The 23696-nt window shown below is 37.2% G+C and overlaps 1 protein-coding gene across 2 annotated transcripts in view; it reads right to left on the bottom strand.

Moving 5' to 3' along the window:
• Positions 1-265: 265 nt before the first annotated feature.
• IPMK (inositol polyphosphate multikinase) overlaps positions 266-23696 on the bottom strand; it is a 78746-nt gene continuing 55315 nt past the window's right edge. For both annotated transcript variants that reach the window (XM_010367506.2, XM_030941053.1), the window contains exons 5-6: positions 7629-7710; positions 266-5449 (exon numbers count right to left, since the gene is read on the bottom strand). In XM_010367506.2, the coding sequence (XP_010365808.1) occupies positions 4827-5449; positions 7629-7710 (705 nt within the window). In that variant the 3' untranslated portion in view covers positions 266-4826. The remainder of the gene's footprint in view (positions 5450-7628; positions 7711-23696) is intronic.

The following is a 23696-nucleotide window of genomic DNA, read 5'->3' on the forward strand; positions in this document are numbered from 1 at the left end:
TTGATTCTAAAGATTTTAGTTTATGTGATAGAAAAAATAAATATCCATGAAAAACTTTAAATACTTTATCATTTCCAATGTGTACACTTAAAAAAAAATCTCTTCTCCAATTTGTCTGAAATTATGGAATTTCTACTGATGCAATTTGTCATCTTTGATCCCCCAATGATTCCTGTAGTTTCTGATACATAACATTCAAATATCTGTTGAATGAATGAGTTATTTTCAAACCACCATGTTAGCATGTTACAATTAATGAAAAAAGTTCCAATGCAAAACATTTTAATAGGTTGTCAAATATACAGTTATTAGAATTATGTAAATATCACTTATAAAAATTGGTATATCACATTAGATGATTCTATAAAATAAAAACACAAATCACACATTGACAATAACCCCTGCAGTCCAAGTATACTCCCACAATAGTACAAATTACAAACACATTAAAAAAAAAAAACCCTAAAGACATTTATACATTTAAACCAAAGCAACTATGACTAGACTAAATACATTCATTCATCAAGTACAATAAATTTAGCATTGCTGCTCATAGTCACTAATAACACAATTTTAGGTGCAATTTCACATGCTTTCATAAATCTTCCAGTACAGTTCCCATAGTAAAGTGTCTTTGTGCACGCCATTTTCATTTATATGCAGGTGCATCATACATCATACTTAAAACTATTTCACTTCACAAACTGTTAATATATATTTTAAGTGGACAATAGGTAAAAAATTTAAACCTCAATGATGACAAAATCTAAAATTAAAGAAAAGTCTTGAAAGCCTATAGTGACTTGTTTACTTGCATGAATAATATTTTCACTTAGTACAGGCTATTAATATAAGTAATGAGAACTTAAATATTAACTCAAAAAAAGATAGAGGCTCCAAACTTTTCCAAGAAATTAATGTGTTTTCAAAGTAGTAATATAATCAGTCTGTAAGTCAAAAGTAATTTCATATTCATTGCCAAATTTAAAATAACAGTGATGTTAAGATTGAGGCCTAAAACTGTTGTACTAAATTGTAAAATATAGTAAAGATGCAGCTCATTTGCTTGGGAATATGTAATGGAATGTTTCTCAGAGCAATGTTCATTACTTTAAACGGACAGTCTAAATAAATGTACCTTTGCCAGCAAGGAAAGTGAAAAATTAAGGCTTTTTTATGCTATCTGTAACTACTACCCAAACTTAGAGGTTACAATACTGCAAAATATTACTTCTCACTTCAACTATTGTTAGTTGCTTCATTTCAACCCCATACTTAATATTTAGATGCTTATTTTTCTATATGTCTATTTTAATTAAGTCCCCAATCCCACCTCATCCAAAGAGAATGCTGAAAATGGTTAGGGCCTTTTATCTGTTTGGTTCACAGTTGTAATACTGGGGGCTAAAAATGCTTATTAACACATGGCATTAATCCAAGAAATATTTTTGAATGAACTAAGAAGCCTGGCCTCCAAAGACAACCCTACTTGTTTTTCCAAAGCAGTAACAGATAATTGTTACCTCTTTAGATAATCAGACTGACAATTATTCAAAAGGAATAGATGTTTCCTAGGCTATGAAAACATCAAAAACATGTAATAGAAAGGATAACTGAGGGTACAAACATATCAAATCAAGACTAAAGGCACCGGAGAAAAAAGGTAAGCATTGTAAACATTTTTTAAAGCAAAACAAGTTTTAACATGTAAAATGTCAAACTAGTAAGAGAAAATGTACTAAAATGATGACAATGCTTTACCATAGTAGACACAATTCCTGTAATTTCACAAACCGAATTCTTCCGTTGTTCTATCGTTTTCTTTCATCCTACATCTTCTACAATATTCCAACCCCTAGAAACAAATGTATTTTCAGTTGCGTGAAACAAAAAATTTCAACTGAAGGGTCTACGGAAATTCCTTTTTCTTAAATGATGTTATAAATTTGATACACAGACTTGATAGACATAAGAACATCATCTTGGAAATCATAAAATACTAAATTATGCTCAATCAAAATACAGACAAAGGTTCTTCAGTTGAACAGTTTAGAGCCCCATAAGAGCAAATTGTAGTGTAAAGAGGAAAAGTAAGTACAATCTTTCCAGACACACGAAACAAAGAATAATGAGTACTGAGTTGAAATACCACAAGCTCCACATCAGAGCCATTTAATATACACATTTTCATAACTGTTTCTTGAAAAACTATTTAGATAAAATATTTAGCATTTATCATTGATTTTAATTTACTTGAATCTATGCAATGTCCATCCATATTAAAATATCAATTCATGTAAATACTTTATTACAAAACTATTATACAATTTAAATTTTTATTAGAGAAAGGTATTATTCATATCCACAATTTCTTAAAGTCCTTTTTAAATGAGTGTATTTCATAAGAAATACACTAAAATCATTACTTTTGTTTCATAGGGGAAAAAAACTATGAGAATCCTATTTACCCAAACTATATCCCTAATATGCTTATTTCTTAAGCCTTTACATGTTCAAATATGCTTGGTGAATAGTGATCATTCATCCCCACAGTGGTAAATTTCAGCATAACAATAAGTGACTGAGAGAGACTAAAATAGTCACATGTAGATTAGATAAACAGATACTTATTCTGTTAGACCTAAGCTTTCTTATAAAGCAACACAAAATGAGCATTGGATAACAATAACAAATGTAAACAAACAGAATTAAATGTTAATCCCTTCCCTGAAAAACAACAGATAAGAGGGCTTCTTGCTTTATTAAAAACAAAACTTGATCTATTTTATCAAAAGGGTAAGACATTGATTTTACAAAATTATATTTCCAAATACAGATAAAAAAAATCTTGAAGTTACTTCAGATTTTATTGAGCTAAAATGTGCAAAAATCTGATAATACTTAAGTTTATTAAATTCATTGTACATAGGTTGATATAATCCCATACAAAAAAAGCCTCAGTATCTTGTTAAGATTCAAAATAGTGTTTAATTATCTGAACTTAAGATTTATTGAACCACTATCCAAATAACAACAAAATCCATATTGTAAAAGAAAAAAGTAAAACTAAAAATTTTCTGATTATCACTTGAAATTCATTCCCATTAAAACATAAAACTATAGCCAATATCCATTTGAAAAGTGAAGAAAAATTGGAAGTCCCTGTGATAATTACACCAATTCTAAATAAAAAATTAAAATCAAATTTTGCTATTACAAAATGCACGTGATCTTTTAAGTTATTCAGGTTTAATAGATTTACTAAGGATAGAGTTCATAGAGCATTTAGTTGGTACTTCTGTTTGGACTCAGGTATTTGCAAAGTACCCCCAGAGAAGGCTGAGAAGGTAAAATAAACATAAAATTGTGAAATTTTCTCCACACCACAACAAAGGCGCTCGGATTTAAAAATTCAATTTGTAACTCTAGAAGAAAAAGAGGAGAAACAATTTACAACCCCAAAATATTTTCCAGAACTATGACAAAACTGATAACTACCTAGAAATGTTATTAGTGAATCGAAGTGCAAGTAATGACAGCATTAACATCAAATGTATTTGAAGACTCAAAGTTTTAAATGTTTTCAATGACAAACAACTAGTTGATTTTTTTTAAGGTGGTGGGTGTGAAACAAAAATAATACAAATCTAATTTTTCCAGGAACAGTAGCACTGCCCCGTCCCCATGAAATTAAGTTATAATTTCACCATTCAACATAATATAAAACTGTTTTGAATAAGAGTGAAATAGAAGCATGAATAGAGATACGCACCAAACCCTATACTAGGGACTAATTTACACATGGTATTTTTGATAACAACCTAATTAGATACTGTCTTTCATTGCTTACTATAATTCTGAGAAACTGCTTTTAACAACATTTACACTACTGCTTAACTAAATGGGGACATAAAAATACATATATTTTTAAAGAAAAAAATTCAAGTTATTTAGAGGAGAAATAAAACTTCATCTATTTACTTTTTTGAAGCTGCATTTAGATAAAAAGGTATATGGTTTATGATACTTTTCACAATGTAATAAATTTATATTCCAATTTTCTCATGAATGAAAGATTGTAAAATAAAATATTTTGTTCCTTGAAAATAACATCTCTCTTCCCCTAACCCGGGTAAGAACAATTAGTGTGCCCTTAATTTCAAGACTTTGTTGTTGTCATCCACATCAATTGTCTTTTTCATGAAGTATAATATTTTGAGAGAGAGATGTAAAAATTAAAGAGAAAATCTGCTTTTGGAATGCAACGATTCTAAATCATTTCACTAAGAAGCACCCTTTGATACGCTGGTCTGAACTTTTAATATAAAACCTAAACAGTACTTATTTCTGAAGTAGAATTTTCTCCAGTTTTAATAACTTCATACATAGCAATACTAAGGACATCAACCTGTGCTTTTGAGATTTTGATAGGTGTTCTAATAACATAATATTTTAGATATGGCTCATTGTCAAGGCTGGGTGGACAGAGATTTCATGAACTGGCTACAGAAAGCTAACTAAACTCTTAATGACTGAATAATGGTTTGCATTTTGCTTGAGCCAAAAAAGATGTTTAAGCCACGTACCACCACATTCCCTGCTTAACATTCCTAAGTTTCTTTATTCTTCATAGTTTTCTAATGAACAAATAATTAGTTTTCCTGAGTAAGATTATAAAAAAGTTAACCTTTCTTCCAAAAGTATAAAGACAAATAAAATGTCAACTCACAATACAAATTTTTTACACAGCATTACAGGTGCAGAAATACTGACTGCTCCTCTTCATTATGATTGGCCCACCCTTTAAAAAGACTGTAACAGAGAATTCAATTGTCTAAAATACTTCGAAGTACAGAAATTAAATGCTTTAGCCCATAAACATATCCCTCATCTATTGTGTTGCTAGGGAACACATGAGCAAAATCTATCATTCGCACTTCTACTTCAGCGATCTCTTGGCAACCAGTGGGAAGATGGTAGAAAACTTTTTCCAGTTGGGAAAGTACATTTCCATTTAAATGTTCCTGTGACATGCTTTTCCATCCATTGTCTTGCTCCAGATTTTCAACTTTCAATGAAGTCTGACTGTGATGCTTTTTTGTATACATTTTCCTGTGACGAGCATACATTTTGGACAAGCTTTTGCCCACTGAAGCCTCTATTTTTCTATTAGCTGTGGAACTTAACACATGAAAGTTATTATTGTACTCTAGTACTTCTGTGTCTGACAGTTGTCCTTTGGACAAAAACTTTTCTGCCAAAGTTCTGTCATTCAATTTTGTAGTGGTTGGCTGAGATGAACCTTCATAAACAAATAGTAATGAACTTGCGTAAAAGTTAAGCTGCTTCTGGTTTTCAAACCACTGCAGAATTTTCTCAATCTTCTGAATACTGGCAGCAACAGCATCTTTTCTTAAGCAATACCCATTATGAAAAAATCTGGAGACTCCTATAAAAAAGAAAAATATGAGCATTATAATCAAATTATGAAATAACTATTATTTGGGAAGTCAACTCATCACAGAATTCTCCAATATTTTCCCCATCATCCCTTATAATTAAGTGAACAGTTAATCCTAGAATTCTAAGAATTCTAGTCTGATATAGAAATCTGACCTCAGCTTAATTTTTGGTGAAGATGCTCTTATTAGAAAACATTTAAATTACACTAACATGATATGAAATGTCCTATTTAGACAAAAGGAAATTTATTACACGTAGACTGATAGTTTACTTCTCTCACTATATTCTCTTAAGAAATAGGATTCCAGGCCAGGTGTGGTGGCTCGCGCGTGTAATCCCAGCACTTTGGGAGGCCGAGACGGGCGGATCACGAGGTCAGGAGATCGAGACCGTCCTGGCTAACACGGTGAAACCCCATCTCTACTAAAAATACAAAAAAAAAAAAAAAGAAAATTAGCCAGGCATGGTGGCGGGTGCCTGTAATCCCAGCTACTCGGGAGGCTGAGCAGGAGAATTGCGTGAACGCGGGAGGCGGAGCTTGCAGTGAGCCGAGATCATGCCACTGCACTCCCACCTGGGTGACAGAGCTAGACTCCATCTAAAAAAAAAAAAAAAAAAAAGAAAGAAATAGGATTCCAAGACTTGCTCTATTTGCTATTGTGAGAAATTTTACAGTAAAATTACTTGTTCGGGCTGGGCGCAGTGGCTCACGCCTGTAATCCCAGCACTTTTGGAGGCAGAGGTGGGTAGATCACCTGAGGTCAGGAGTTCAAGACCAGCCTGGCCAACATGGTAAAACCTTGTCTCTACTAAAAATACAAAAATTAGGCATGGTGACGTATGCCTGTACTCCCAGCTACTTGGGAGGCTGAGGCACAAGAATCACCTGAACCTGGGAGGTAGAGGTTGCAGTGACCCGAGATCGTGCCACTGTGCTCCAGCCTGGGCAATAGAGCAAGATTGTCTTGGAAAAAAAAACAAAAAAAAAACACAAAAAAACTTGTTTGTTAGAATCTCATTTAGAGCTAACTAAAACCTAGAGTCAAATTTAATTATTTTTTAATGGTACCATTACCAAATACCAAACCATAACTCTACTAATTTTCATTTGCTCTTAATAATATTGATTAAGTCAATTGTTCCAAAAAGTTCAGCTCATTTTTGGGAATAGCGCTTTTCCAGGTTAGGTATATTATTGAAAATTGAGACCTTTAAATGTTTTAACCTATCAGATTATTAGGACTTTTTCAAAACTAGGCCTAGTTTATCATACTTGGGAATTTATAGGTATATATAATTTGATTTCTACTTTTTAATAACTTGTTCCCCCAATTTGGGACAGAAACTATTAAAAGATACGTTCAGGTATGACTGAATTAGTAGCATGGGAAAATATTTTTTAAATAGCCCATCTGAAAGTTATTTTGCTGTTGACTAAGTACTCCAAGGCAAACACTAATTGTTAAGCTCATGCTATGGATGTTTGCTTTCTATACACAAAATAAGAATTCTTCTACAAACTTTTTACACTATGCATAAGTTCTTCTCTAACTATCTTAGCAGAGCTAAGAATAAACGTGTAATATAATGTTATTTCCAGGAATCTAGAATATTGTTGTTTTTGTAATATCTTGGCCATAAATATTTTAGAAGCATATATGTATGTTAACAGATTTTATTTAAATCAGTTTAATGCCACTTAATTATTCATTATGTAGAGCTCTAGAAACTTACATAGTTCAACTACACATGGAAAAATTCAATAAAAATACATTACATGCTATAACACATATTTTAAAGTCTCTCATGTAACAAGCAGTTTTAATATACTATGATCTATAATGTTTACTTACAAAATAATTTTACAGACAACCTCTAGTTCCAGTATTGAGCTAGATGGTTGGTACACAGCTGTTCATTATTTTTTTAAATTATATTAATAAGAAATAAATGAAAATGTAACAGGGCCATTCATAGTCCCATGGTCTTGATGTATTATGAACCAGGCCTTATGATTAATCCAATTCTGTAAGTCTAAGTTTCATTATTTTTTAAAAAAAATTTATTATGAATCAAATCACTTTTCCAAATGATAACTAAAACTGAAATAACTTTAGAATTATTTAACTGTTCAATCATAAAAGCATTAATTTTTTAATCCTTACCATCCTTTATAGTTTCTTTTGTTAAGCTTCTTCCATAATGCTGATTTTGTGTCTCATAGCTATCGGAATGAACATGATAAACCTGTCAAAAAAAAATCAGTGAATATTAAAAAGCTAATACTCCTTGACCATGTGGGGCTTATCCCAGCTACAAGGGTGGCAAAAGATGAAATCTACTCAGGTAATTCATTCTAATAGATTTGAGAAGAAAAAAAAAATCGCAGTCATATCAATGGATGCTGAAAAGGCACTTTACAAATTTAACATCCACTACTGATGAAAACTCTTTGTAATATAAGGATAGATGAATATTTCCAATATGATAAAACTATCTACCTCAACCTACCAGGAGTTAGTCTCAAGTTTAAAGGACAGAACTGAAAAAGCACTTCTTTTAAAATATAAGAAGCTTTCACAAAAATATTTTATCACGATGTCTTTTATATTATTATCATCTAATATTCTGGAGTTCCTAGTAAATGCAATTAGAGAGGAAGAAATTAGAGGTATAATAATTTGGAAAGGTGGAGATAAATACTCTGAAGATAATAGTTGTACACTGGAAAATAAAATTAAAGACAAATTCAAATAATAAAATATATGACATGGCATTTGAATACAAATTAGTAAACAGAAAATAAGCTTTCTAAACACAAACAACTCATTAGAAAATGTAATGAAAGACAAGACCCCATTTATAAAATGTAACCCCCCCAAAACATGAAAATAACCTAGATAAGTAAAAGATGTATAAGAAGGTATCTTTAAAACATTCCTAAGACACACACCTATGTTCTCAAAAAAGATTCAACATAATAAACTATATCAATTTTCCTTAATCTACAGCTAAAGTGCGATTATAATAAAAATACCATCTCTTTTTTTGGGAGGTAGGGAGAGACAGAGTCTCTCTCTGTTGCCCAGGCTGGAGTGCAGTGGTGTGATCTCAGCTCACTGCAACCCCCGCCTCTAGGATTCAAGTGATTCTTGTGCCTCAGCCTCCAAGTACCTGGGATTACAGGTGCGTGACAACACGGCCAGCTAATTTTTGTATTTTTAGTAGAGGTGAGGTTTCACCACGTTGGCCAGGCTGGTCTCAAACTCCTGGCCTCAAGCGATCCACCCGCCTCAGCCTCCCAAAGTGCTGGGATTACCGGAGTAAGCCACCATGCCCAGCCTCAAAAATTGTTTTTAACCATAAGCCAACTCTAAAGTTCACATATGTAAAAAAAAAAAAAAAAAAAAAAAAAGAAAGTTAAAGTAAGAATAAGGTGGAACTAACCTTGCCATCCTACCAGATATTAAAACATATTTTAGAATGGAACATATGTGAGAACTTATCATATGATAATGGGATTTTAAATCAATGGGAAGGATTATTTATTAAATGGTGTTATTCTGATTAAACAGTGATCAGGAAAAAATAAGTTGTATTCATACCTGATATCGTATGTCAGGATAAATTCCAAATGTATCAAAGATTGAAATGATAAAAGGGTCCCCGAAAACATGTAGCAATTCTTGAGTAACTGATAATAACTAGGGACGGCATTTTCAACTAAAACTCAGAAATGTCACAGTTGTTTTTTTTTTTGGTAGATAATATTTGTACATACTTACGGGGTACATGTGATATTTTCTTACAGGCATAGAATGTGTAATGATCAAGTGAGAGTATTTAGGGTATTCACCACTACAAATATTTATCATTTCTATGTGTTCACAGTGTTTTTCCCATGCAGAAATCAAAAGAAAAAAATATTTAAAAAATCATTTGAAATGTATTTGATGAACAAAGGGCAGGTTTACACTTATGGGGGAAAAAACAAGAAACAGAAAGTGTTTAAGGTCGATTTTGTAATAAACATATATACAGTATTTGCATGTTGAAAATATCTCTGGAAGGACATATAGAGAAAAATAACTATAATATGATATCTTGTATGGAGGCAGACTATGCAACTGCACAGGTATACCTCATTTTATTGTGTATCACTTCATTGTTCTTTACAAATATACTGCATTATTTACAAATTGAAGGTCTGTGGCAGCTTGAGCAAATCTATTGGCACCACTTCTCCAACAGCATGTGCTCACTTCATGTCTCTGTATTACAACTTGGTAATTTTTGAATTTTTTCATACTTATTATATCTGTTACGGTGATCTGTGATTAGTGATCTTTGATGTTACTCCTGTGATTATTTTGGGATGTCATGAAGCATGGCCACATAAGATGGCAAATTGGATAAATATGTGTGTCTTGACTGCTCCACTGACCAGCTGTTCCCCCATCTCTCTTCCTCTCCTCAGGCCTCCCTATCCCTGAGACACAATAATATTGAAATTAGGCCAATTAATAATTAATAACCCTCCAATGAACAATTAATAACCCTCCAACGGCCTCTAAATGTTCAATGAAAGGAAATGTCACGTGTCTCACTTTAAATCAAAAGCTATAAAGTGATTAACTTAGTAAGGAAGGCATCTTGAAAGCAAAGACAGGCCTAAAACTAGGCCTCTTGTGCCAAACAGCCAAGCTATGAATGCAAAGAAAAAGCTCCTGAAGGAAATTCAGAGTGCTAACTACAGTAAACACACAAATAATAAGAAAGTGAAACAGCCTGACTGCTAATATGAACAAAGTTTTAGTGGTCTGGATAGAAGACCAAATCAGCCACAACATTACCTCAGGCCAAAGCCTAATCCAGGATAAGACTCTTTTCAATTGTATTAAGGCTGAGCATCACCATGAGGAAGCTGCAGAAGAAAAATGCAAAGCTAGCAAAGGCTGGTTCATAGACCCTAACAGAAGTTTATGGAAAGATGTTGTTTTTAACCTAAAATGCAAGGTGAAGCAGAAAGTGCTGTTGTAGAAGCTACAACAACTTATCCAGAAGATAACTGATGAAGGTATCTACCCCAAACAACAGATTCTCAATGTAGATGAAACAGCCCTCTACTGAAAAAAATGCTACCTAGGGTTTTCATAGCTAGAGATAAGAAGTCAGTATCTGGCTTCAAAGCTTCAAAGGACAGGCTAACTCTCTTGTTAGGGGCAAATGCAGCTGGTGACTTTAAGTTGAAGCCAATACTCACTCATCTGTCCTAGAGTCCTTAAGAATTACGCTGAATCTCCCAGCCCTTTCAGAGGCTGAGATGGGAGGATTGCTTGAGACCAGAGGACAACTTTTGGCAAGGAGCTCAAGAACAGCCTGAGCACCATAGTGAGACCCTGTCTCTACAAAAAATTTAAAAATTAGTTGGGTGTGGTGGAACATGCCTGTAGTCCCAGCTACTCGAGAGGCTGAGGTGGGAGGATTGCTTGAGCCCAGGAGTTGGGGGCTGCAATGAGCTATGATTATGCCACTGGACTCCAGCCCAGGCCAAGACCCTGTCTAAAAAAAAAAAAAAAAAAAAAAAAAAGTGCTGAATCTACTCTGCCTGGGCTCAAAGCCTGGATGACAGCACATCTGTTTATAGCATGGTTTACTGAATATTTTCAGCCCACCATTGAGAACTACTACTCAGAAAAAAAGATTCCTTCCAAAATATTACTGCTCACTGACAGTTCACCTGGTCACCTAACAAGAGCACTGATGATGTACAAGGAGATTAATGTTGTTTGCATGCCTGCTAACAACATTCCTTTTTGCAGTTCTATGGATCAAGGAGTAATTTCAACTTTTAAGTTGTATTATTTAAGAAATATATTTTGCAAGGCTACATACAGCTGCCATTGATAGTAATTCCTCTGATGGACTGGGGCAATGTAAATTGAAAAGCTTTTGGAAATAATTCACCATTCTAGATAGCATAAAGAAAATTCGAGATTCCTGGGAGGAGGTCAAAATATCAACATTAACAGGAGTTTGGAAGAAGTTAATTCCAACGCTCATGGATGACTCTGAGGAGTTCAATTCAAGACTTCAGTGGAGGAGGTAACTGCAGATGTGGTGGAAAGAGCAAGTGAACTAGAATTAAGACTGAAGGCTGAAGAGGTGACTGAATTGCTGCAAACATAAACCTTGAACGGATGAACAGTAGCTTGCTTGCTTGTTTTACTGATTGGCTGACTGAGATAGAGTCTCGCTCTGTCACCCAGGCTGGAGGGCAGTGGCACAATCATGGCTCATTCTTGTACTCAAGCAATCCTTCCCACCTCAGCCTCCTGAGTATCTGGGACTACAGGTGTGCGCCACCAAGTCTGGCTAACTTTTGTATTCTTTTGTAGACGGGGTTTCGCCATGTTGCCCAGGCTGGTCTCAAACTCCTGAGCTCTAGCGATCCACCCACCCTGGCCTCCCAAAGTGTTGGGATTACTGGCAAAAGTCACTGCCCCTGGCTTCAGAGTGGCTTCTTATGGATGAGCAAAGAAAGTGGTTTCTTGAGATGGAATCTACCCCTAGTAAAGATGCTGTAAGCACTGTTGAAATGAGAAGGAACGATTTAGAATATTACATAAACTTACTTGATAAAGCAGAGGCAGGATCTGAGAGGAGTGACTCCAATTTTGAAAGTTCTACTGTGGGTAAAATTCTATCAAAGAGCATCACATGCTCCAGAGAAACCTTTCATTTAAAAAAGAGTAAATTAATGTGGCAAACTTCATTGCTGTCTTATTTTAAGAAATTGCTGCAGGTACTCCAACCTTCAGCAGCCACTACCTTGATCAATCAGCAGCCACAGGCAAGAGCCTCTATTAGCAAAAGGAAACAACTCACTGAATGCTCAGATGATCACTAGTATTCTTTAGCAGTAAGTATTTTTTAATTAAAGCATACATATCGTTTTTTAAAAAACACAGTGCAGCCAGACACAGTGCCTCATGCCTTTAATAATAGTGCTCTGGGAGGCTGAGGCAGGAAGATTGCTTGAGCCTAGGAGTTTAAGACCAGCCTGGGCAATATGGCAAGACCCCATCTCTATAAGAAATAAAAAATAAGCCAGGTGTGGTAGCAAAGATATTTGTAATAAAAAGTTAACATTCTCAACCTAAAAACATGTAAATATGTAGCAAAACAGTATCCAATTTTTTTTTAATGTAAAGAAAACTAAGAAACAGGTGTAGGAGGACAGAATGATAAGCAAAAGCAAGCTCCTGCTTTTCCTGGATTGTAAATCACCATATTAGTTGCTCATTTTGTGACTTCTTTGCAGAAACTGACAAGCTGATCTTAAAATTCATGTGGAAACAAAAGGGACCCAGAATAGCCAAAACAAATTTGAAAAAGAAGAACAAAGTTGAGGCCAGGTGCAGTGGCTCACACCTGCAATCCCACCACTTCGGGAGGCCAAGGCAGGAGGATCACTTGAGCCCAGGAGTTCAAGACTAGCCTGGGCAACAAAGTGAGACACAGTCTTCACGAAATAACTTAAAAACTAGTTGGGTGTGAATGGTGTACACTTGTAGTCTCAGTTACTTGGGAGGCTTAAGTAGGAGGACTGCTTGAGCCCAGCAATTTGAGGCTGCAGTAAGACATGATCATGCTACTGCACTCTAGCCTGGATGACAGAGCAAAGACCCAGTCTCAAAATAAAATAAGGCTGGGCGCGGTGGCTCAAGCCTGTAATCCCAGCACTTTGGGAGGCCGAGGCGGGCGGATCACGAGGTCAGGAGATCGAGACCATCCTGGCTAACATGGTGAAACCTCGTCTCCACTAAAAAATACAAAAAACTAGCCGGGCGCGTTGGCGGGCGCCTGTAGTCCCAGCTACTTGGGAGGCTGAGGCAGGAGAATGGCGTGAACCCGGGAGGCGGAGCTTGCAGTGAGCTGAGATCCGGCCACTGCACTCCAGCCTGGGTGACAGAGCGAGATTCCGTCTCAAAAAAAATAAAAATAAAAATAAAAATAAAATAAAATAAAATAAAATTTAAAAAACAAAATTGGAGGACTCATAATTCAAAACTTACTCCAAAGCAACATTAATCAAAGCAGTGTAGTACTTGGCATAAGGATAGACAATATGAAACAATGGAAAACATTTATGGTCAATTTATTTTCAACAAGGGTATCAAGATATTCACTGGGGGAATAACAGTCTTATCAACAAACGGTGCTGGGACAACTGGATATCCATATGCAAAAGAGTGAAGTTTGACTCCTTCCTTAAAGCATACAAAAAATTTACTTAAAATGTATCCTAAATCTCAATGCAAGAGATAAAATTACAACATTCTTACAAAAAAAAGAGGAGTAAATATTGATGAGTTTGGGTTAGGCAATGGTTTACACCAAAAGCCTAGGTAACAACAACAACAACAAAAAAAGCAAATTGGACTTCAAAACTAAAAATTTGGAGGCTTCAACGAATACTATCACGTAAAGACAATCAGATTAGAAAAAATATTTGCAAATCAAAAGTTTGATGGATTTATATACAACTCAATAATTAAAAACAAAATGACGGAATAGACATTTTCCCAAATAAAACATATGTAGTCAATAATATTGCACACGAAAAGATGCTCAACATCATTAATCATTAGAGAAAGGCAAATCAAACCACAAGGAGATGCTACTTGCCACCTACTAGGATGGCTTATAGCAGAAAAACAAAAAGGAACAAAGGTTTCAAGAATGTGGAGAAAATGGAACCATCATGAATTGCTGGTGGGAGTGTAAAATGAATGGTGAAGACACGATATGTTCTTACTTACAAGTGGGAACTAAGGTATGACTAAACAAAGGCATACAGAGTAATATAATGGACTTTAGACACCCGGAAGGAAAAGAGTGGGAAGGGTGGCTAGGGATTGAAAAACCTACATATTAGGTACACTGTACGCTACTCAGGTGATGAATACACTAAAATCTTAGAATTTACCACTATATAATTCATCCATGTAACAATAACAACAAAAAAACTGTACCCCAAAACCTACTTAAATAATTTTTTGAAAAATTAAATAACTAAAGAAAAGGGTGAAGTCACTTTGGAAAAACACTTTGGCAGTTTCTCAAAAAGTTAAACATAAACTTAACCCTAGGACCTACCAATTTCACACATAGGAATCTACCTGACAGAAATAAAACATATACCTGCACAGAAATGTGTATACAAATGTTCATAACAGTTATTAGTAGCCAAAAAGTAGAAACAACCCAAAGTCCATCAATGAACGAATGGATAAACAAAATGTGGTATATCCATATAATAGAATGTTATTTGGCAATAAAAAACAAAGTACTGACTTATATGACGTGGGTGAACTTTAAAAACATGAAACTAAATGAAAGAAGACAGTCACAAAATACCACACATTGTACTGTACAATTCGATTTACATGAATTGTCCAGAAGCGGCAAATCCGTAGAGATAGAAAATAGATTAGTGGTTCCCTAGGGAAAGGGAGTTTGGAAGGAAATTGGCAGGGACTGCTAATGCATATGAAGTTTTTTGCAGAAGTGATAAAATATTGTAAGTTGAATGTGGTGACAGTTGCCCAAGTCTATGAATTGACTAAAACCAGTGAACTGTATACTTTAAATAATTAACAGAATGGTATGTAAATGACATCTCTCACTAAAGCCATCTTAAAAAAATAAACCTCTTTAAGAAGTAAACAAACTTCTATTTATGTCTAGGGAAACAATATATCCCAGCAGAGCGAAATCATACAATACCTTATTTGCTTATCCTGTTTATGTACCCTAAAGGTAATGCAAACCCAAAGAAGAGTTTACTATTATTATTATTTTATTTCAATAGCTTTTGGGAACAGGTGGTTTTTTGTTACATGAATAAGTTCTTCAGTGGTGATTTCTGAGATCTTGGTGCACCTGTCACCCAAGCAGTGTACATTTTACTGAATGTATAGTCTTATCCCTCACCCGCGTCCTACTCTTCCTCAAGTTCCCAAAGTCCATTAATCTCATTCTTATGCTTTTGCATCCTCAAAGCTTAGCTCCCACTTGTGAAAGCTTACAGTATTTGGTTTTCCATTCTTGAGTTCACTTAGAATAATTGTCTCCAACTCCATTCAAGTTGCTGCAAATGCCATTATTTCATTCCTTTTTATGGCTGAGTAATATTCCATCGTGTATATTTCTTTATCCATTCATTGGTTGACGGGCATTTAGATGGGTTCCATATTTTTGCAACTGCCAATTCTACCACTACAAACATGCGTATGCAAGTGTCTTTTTCATATAACAACTTCTTTTTCTTTGGGTAGATACCCAGCAGTGGGATTGCTAGGTCGAATGGTAGTTCTACTTTTAGTTCTTTTTTTTTTTTTTTTTTTGAGACGAAGTCTCGCTCTCGCCCAGGCTGGAGTGCAGTGGCGCAATGTCGACTCACTGCAAGCTCTGCCTCTTGGGTTCACCCCATTCTCCTGCCTCAGCCTCCTGAGTAGCTGGGACTACAGGCACCCGCCACCACGCCCGGCTAATTTTTTGTATTTTTAGTAGAGACGGGATTTCACCGTGTTAGCCAGGACGATCTCGATCTCCTGACCTCGTGATCCGCCTGCCCTGGCCTCCCAAGGTGCTGGGATTACAGGCATGAGCCACCGCGGCCGGTTCTTTAAGGGATCTCCATACTGTTTTCCATAGTGGTTATATTAGTTTACATTCCCACCAGCAGTTATAAAAGTGTTCCCTTTTCAACACATCCATGCCAACATCTGTTATTTTTTTATTTTTTAATTATTGTCATTCCTACAGGAGTAAGGTGGTATTCCCTTGCAGTTTTAATTTGCATTTCTCTATTAGTGATGTTGGGCATTTGTTCATGTGTGTTGGCCATTTGTATATCTTCTTTTCAGAGTTGTCTATTTATGTCCTTTGCTCACTTTTTGAAGGGATTATTTGCTTCTCGCTTGCAGATTTCTTTGAATTCCTTGTGGATTCTAGATAGTAGTCCTTTGTCAGATGCATAGTTTGCAAACATTTTCTCCAACTCTGTGGGTTGTCTGTTTATTCTGCTGATTATTTCTTTTGCTGTGCAGAAGCTTTTAAGTTTAATTAGGTCCCACTTATTTATTTTTGTTATTGTTGCATTTGCTTTTGGATTCTTGGTCATAAACTCCTTGCCTAAGCCAATTGTAGAAGAGTATTTCCAAAGTTATCATCTAGAATTTTTATAGTTTCAGGTACTAGATTTAAGTCTTTGATCCATCTTGAATAGATTTTTGTATAAAGTGAGAGATGAGGATTCAGTTTCATTCTTCTACATGTGACTTGCCAATTATGCCAGAACCATTTGTTAGACACGGTGTCCTTTACCCAATTTATGTTTTTGCATGCTTTTTTGAAGATCAGTTGATTGTAAGTATTTGGCTTTATTTCTGGATTCTCTATTCTGTTCCACTGGTCTATATGTCTATTTTTATACCAGTACCATGCTGTTTTGGTAACTATACCCTTGCAGCGTAGTTTGTAGTCGGGTAATGTGATGCCTAGAGATTTGTTCTTTTTGCTTAGTATTTCTTTGGCTATATGGACTCTTTTTTGGTTCCATATAAATTTTAGCTTTTTTTTTTTTTTTTTTTTTTGTAGTTCTGAGAAGAATGATGATGGTATTTTGATGGGCACTGCATTGAATCTGTAGATTGCTTTTGGCAGTATGGTCATTTTCACAATATTGACTCTACTCATTCATGAGCATGGGATGTGTTTCAATTTCTTTATGTTATCTATGTGTTATCTATGATTTCTTTCAGCAGTGTGTTGTAGTTTTTCTTGTAGAAATCTTTCACCTCCTCGGTTAAGTATATTCCTAAGTACTTTTATTTTTTATTTTGTGGCTGTTGCAAAAGAGATTTAAGTTCTTGATTTGATTCTCAGCTTGGTAGTTGTTGGTGTATAGCAGTTTGTGTATACAGATTTTGTATCCTGAAACTTTACTGAATTCATTTCTCAGATCTAGGAACTTTCTGGATAAGTCTCTAGGATTTTCTAGGTATTCAACCATGTCACTGGTGAACAGTGACAGTTTGATTTCCTCTTTACTGATCTGGATGCCCTTTATTTCTTTCTCTTGTCTGACTCCTCTGGCAAGGACCTCCAGTACTATGTTGAATAGAAGTGGTGAAAGTGGGCATCCTTGTCTTGTTCCAGTACTCAGGGGAAATGCTTTCAACTTTTCCCTATTCAGTATGATGATGGCTGTGGGTTTGTCATAGACAGCTTTTATTATTTTGAAGTACGTCCCTCCGATGCCAATTTTGCTCAGGGTTTTTACCATAAAGGCATGCAGGATTCTGTCAAATGATTTTCTGCATCTGTTGAGATGATTATATGATTTTTATTTTTAATTCTGTTTATGTGATATATCACATTTATAGACTTGTGTATGTTAAACCATCCCTGCATCTCTGGTATGAAATCCACTTGATCATGGTGTATTATGTTTTTGCTATGCTGTTGGATTTGGTTAGCTAGTATTTTATTGAGGATTTTTGCATCTATGTTCATCAGGGACATTGGTCCATAGTTTTCCTTCTTTGTTATGTCCTTTCCTGGTTTTGGTATTAGGGAAATATTGGCTGCACAGAATGATTTAGTGAGGATTCCCTCTTTATCTTATGGAATTTCAGTAAGATTGGTACCAATTCTTCTTTGAATACCTGCTAGAACTCAGCTGTGAATCCATCAGGTCTTGGACTTTTTTTCTCGGTAATTTCTTTATTACTGTTTCAGTCTCGCTACTTATTATTGGTCTGTTCAGAGTTTCTACTTTTTCCTGATTTAATCTAGGTGAGTTGTATATTTCCAGGAATTTATTCATCTCCTCTAGATTTTCTAGTTTGTGCACATGAAGGTGTTCATAGTAGCCTTGAATGATCTCTTGTATTTCTGTGGTATCAGTTGTAATGTCACCAGTTTTGCTTCTAATTCAGCTTATTTGGATCTTCTCTCTTCTTGGTTAATCTAGCTAATGGTCTATCGATTTTGTTGATCTTTTCAAAGAACCAGCTTTTTGTTTCATTTATATTTTGCATTATTTTTTGTTGTTTCAATTTCATTTAGTTCTGCTCTGATCTTTGTTATTTCTTTTATTCTGCTGGGTTTGGCTTTGGTTTGTTCTTACTTCCCTAGTTCCTTGAGATGTGACATTAGATTGTCCATTTGTGCTCTTTCAGACTTTTTGATGTAGGCATTTAAGGCTATGAACTTTACTCTTGGCACTGCTTTTGCTGTATCCCAGAGGTTTTGATAAGTTGTGTCACTATTACCGTTCAGATTAAAGAATTTTTACATTTCCATCTTGATTTCATTGTTTACACAAAATCATTCACAAAAAGAATTCAAGGGCAGATTATTTAATTTCCATGTATTTGTATGGCTTTGAGGTTTCTTTTGGAGTTAATTTCCAGTTTTATTCCACTGTGGTCTCAGAAGATACTTGTTATGATTTTGATTTTCTTAAATTTATTGAGACTTGTTTTGTGGCCTATCATATGGTCTATCTTGGAGGATGTTTTGAATGTTTATTCTGCAGTTGTTGGGTAGAATGTTCTGTAAATATCTGTTAAAGTCCATTTGTTCTAGGGTATACTTTAAGTCCATTGTTTCTTCGTTGACTTTCTGTCTTGATAACCTGTCGAGTGCTGTCAGTGGAGTACTGAAGTCCCCCACTATTACTGTGTGTTATATCATTTCTTAGGTCTAGCAGTAATTACTTTATGAATTTAGGAGCTCCAGCGTTAGATGCATATATATTTAGGATTGTGATGATCTTTTTGCAATGAATTTCCTAGGACTTCTTTGAGCTTCCTGTAATTGATGTCTAGATCTCTAGCAAGGCCAGAGAAGTTTTCCTCAATTATTCCCTCAGATAAGTTTTCCAAACTTTTAGATTTCTCTTCTTTAGGAAGACCAATTATTCTTAGGTTTGGCCATTTAACATAAACCCAAATTTCTTGGAGGTTTTGTTCTTTCTTTCTTTTTTTTTTTTTGAGATGGAGTTTTGCTTTGTCAGCCAGGCTGGAGTGCAGTGGCGCGATCTTGGCTCACTGCAAGTTCCGCCTCTTGGGTTCATGCCATTCTCCTGCCTCAGTCTCCCACGTAGCTGGGACTACAGGCACCCGCCACCACATGCGGCTAATTTTTTGTATTTTTAGTAGATGGGGTTTCATCGTGTTAGCCAGGATGGTCTCGATCTCCTGACCTTGTGATCCACCCGCCTTAGCCTCCCAAAGTGCTGGGATTACAGGCATGAGCCACCACACCTGGCTCTGTTTTTTAAATTTAAGTTGCTTTTCACCTTTCTCTGGTATCTCCTTGAGTAGCTTAATAATCAGCCTTCAGAATTATTTATATGGCAATTCAGAGATTTCTTCTAGGTTTGGAACCATTGCTAGGGAGCTACTGTGATCTTCGGGGGTGTTATAGAGCCCTGTTTTCGTCATATTACCAGAATTACTTTTCTAATTCCTTCTCGTTTGGGTAGACTGCTTCTTCAAATTGTTCTTGAATACATTTTTGATTGGACTTTAAAAAATTTATTTACTTTTTTTCTCTCTCTCTCTTAAGGATTAGGCTTTAATTTTTATTTTAGTCTAAACTGATTCTCGGTACTTGTAGGGGTAAAGACTCTGTATGATTTCCTTAGTTATAGAGAGTCTTTGTGTGCTGGCTTTCCCCAATGCTGGCTATAGTAGTTATATTATTGGTGGGTGGGTGAGTTCACTGTCTCCTATAGAGTTGGAATGGCAGGGATCTCCTGAAGCTTATCTTATTCTCTCGTGGTGCATGCTTCATTTATTTAATTTTTTCCTGGTGTTTTATTTCCTAAGTTGATGATTCCAGTTTCAGGCCCACAGAGGAGGTATCCCTGGATAGGCACCAGGTGTGGCTAAGGCAGGTGAGTAGATGTAATACCCAATGGTGGGCCAAGGTCCCAGCCTTGATGAGGGTAGCTGGGGCGGCTCTCAATTAGATGTGCTGAGGACTTATCAGAGTGAAGAGTGGAAACTACCACAGCTCCCCCGCTAAGTCAGCAGGAAAACTATTTACCTCGCAGCCTCATTCCTATACTAGTGTTCCAGCTATTCAGATCAGACAGGCACCTCTTTTCATCTATAGGAATGTTGTATTCCAAACAGGGAATGATTGTGACTGTGCCTCTCGCGCAGGCGTGAATCTGGGGGATGCTCCTCCTGTCAGGCTGCACTCACCCTGGATTATTCCAGGAGGGCTGTCTGTAGGTGCCTCCATGCTGCATTGCTGTGGGGGATGCCCCAGCTATATCTACAGTGGAGTGCCGGGGAGAACAAGGACCTTTACTCCAAGGTCCTTCATGATCACAGTGGCTGCCTGCCTGTTGCGGTGTATGTGCAGACTTTCCCAGCTATGCCTAGCACTGCAATTGTGTCTCCGCTGTGAGAAACTACCCACCAGTGAAAAGATCTGAACTCAAGGCCTGCTGTTCAGATTCTTTTGTCCCACAGGGTGATCCTCTGATGTGGTGCTCTCCCCATTCCCCGGCGATGGGGCTTCCTGAGAGCCAGACAGTAGTGATTGTTATTGTTCTTCTGGGTCTAGCCACTCAGCAGGGCTACCAGGCTTCGGTTTGTGCTGAGGAACGTCTGCCTGTGATGCGATCAGTCTTCAGGTCTCCCAGTCATGGATAACAGCACCTGCTCTTGTGGAGGTGATAAGGGAGTGATGTCGACTCTGTGAGACTCCTTCAGTGTAGGTAGGTTTAGTGTGCTGGCTTTCTCGAATGCTGGTTATGCTAGCAGCGAAGTTGTCACATGGACAGACTGAGGACCACTGGTTAGCCAGGGTGTTGGAGGCAGTAGCTTTGGCGGTTGTTTTCTCCTTCCTGGGAGCAGAGTTATTCCGTCATGAGTTGCTGTAATGGCCTGAGTTGGTCGGCCTCCAGCCAGGAGATAGCACTTTCAAGAGAGTATTGCAATACTTGCAGTATTGGCAGTAGGATTTGAGCTTGCCCTAAGTCGGCAAGCGGGAAGTATTCTGGTTTCTCACATGATGGGCATTGCCATAAAGCTCCCAAGAGTTTATGTCTTATCACAGCAGGTAGAGAAAAACCATCAGGTGGGGGCAGGGTTAGGCAGATCTGAGCTCAGACTCTCCTCGGGTAGGGCTTGCTGGAGCCACTGTCGGGGATGGGGGATGGTTCTCTCAGGCCAATGGGGTTATATTCCAGAGGGACGTATTGCTGTCTCTGCTGTGCTACACAGTTTGCCAGAGAAGTGGGGAATAGCCAGTAGCAAAAGGCCTCACCCAGCTTCCATGCAGTTGGCGAGGCCGGTGTTGCTCCAGCAGTGCATGTTAACAGCTCCAAGTTTAGATCACATGCAGCCTGCATGTGAAACATAGACCTGCCCTGGGCCATAAGCTTCCCCACTGAGAAAACAAGCATAGCTTTCAGGCCACATCCCTCCTTGTCTACCAACAATGATGGTGGCTCCTGTGCTCCTATCTGCAGCAGTTCCCATTTGCCCCTGGATTCTGCTCAAGGAAGTTCGTGCCTACTTGAAATTGCCAAAAAATTCAGCTGCAAGCTTCTTTCACCCTATGACTACTCCCTAATTCTGCTGGCTACCTTCCCTGAGATCTCATGTGAGATATAGTCAGGGATGACTTCCCTGGGCTTGCGCTGGAGACTGGGAGTACCTACAAGGTTGTTCCTGCTGTTGCTTATACTTTTACATTTTACGTGGCTCCCTAAATCCATTCCACCTCTAGGTAAGGTTAAATCCTTCTACTGTGATCTGGATTCTCAGATTCACCCAGGGGGTATGTGTTCAGAGGCAGGTATTCCCCCCTCACACTTTGGGAACTCACAGTTTTTCACCTGACTCAGAGTTTGCAGGGATCCTTTCAAAAGATCTGTGAATTCGTTTGGTTTTCCTGGTACTTTCCTGTGGTGGTTTTCAGAATGATAGCTCACTTTGTGAATCTCCACACACTGTTCTGTCTGTCCACATGGAAGATGCACATTAGCCCCGCCTGCCATCCACTATCTTCCTCCCATCTGACAGAAGAGTTTTTGAATAGGGAATATCATGATTAGATATACATTCTACAATGTTTAGAGAAAAGATTATAAAATAACTGAACTTGAGAGACTAGAGTCTGGAGAGGGATAATAGTGATAATGGAACTTGAGAAGTTTAGGAATCAAGATCAGTAGGATTGATGGATGGCTGACAGGTAACAGTGATTACCCCGTTTCCTTCTTTTTTTTTTTTTTTTTTGAGACGGAGTCTCGCTCTGTTGCCCAGGCTGGAGTGCAGTGGCCTGATCTCAGCTCACTGGAAGCTCCGCCTCCCGGGATTATGCCATTCTCCTGCCTCAGCCTCCTGAGTAGCTGGGACTACAGGCGCACACCACCTCGCCCAGCTAGTTTTTTGCAGTTTTTTTTTTAGTAGAGATGGGATTTCACCGGGTTAGCCAGGATGGTCTCGATCTGCTGACCTCGTGTTCCGCCCATCTCGGCTTCCCAAAGTGCTGGGACTACAGGCTTGAGCCACCGCGCCTGGCCTTTTTTTTTTTTTTTTTTTTTAATGAGACGGTCTTGCTCTGTCACCCAGGCTGGAGTGCAGTAGTGCAATCTCAGCTCACTACAACCTCCACTTCCTGGGTTCAAGCGATTCTCCTGCCTCAGTCTCTCGAGTAGCTGGGACTACAGGTGTGTGCCACCATGTCCAGCTAATTTTAATATTTTTTATTAGAGACAGGGTTTTGTCATGTTGGCCAGGCTGCTCTCGATCTCCTGACCTCAGGTGATCCACCCACCTTGGCCTTGCAAAGTGCTGGGATTACAGGCATGAGCCACCACGCCCAACTGACTACCTGGTATCTACTGTGTAACACTGGATATATGGTGATGCCATTTACTGAGACAGGGAATAATAGAGATTTGTTTTTAGGTTGGGCACAGTGGCTCATGCTTGCAATCCCAGCACTGCTTGGGATTGCCCAGGATCACTTGAGCCCAGGAGTTCAAGACCAGTCTGGGCAACACAGTAAAACCTCATCTACACTCAAAAAAAAAAAAAAAAGTCAGCCAAGTGTAGTGGCACATGCCTGTAGTCCCAGCTACTCGGAAGGAGGCTGAGGCAGGAGGATCCCTTGAACCCAGGGATTGA

Source organism: Rhinopithecus roxellana, chromosome 11 (assembly GCF_007565055.1).
Source record: "Rhinopithecus roxellana isolate Shanxi Qingling chromosome 11, ASM756505v1, whole genome shotgun sequence".
Lineage (NCBI taxonomy): Eukaryota > Metazoa > Chordata > Mammalia > Primates > Cercopithecidae > Rhinopithecus > Rhinopithecus roxellana.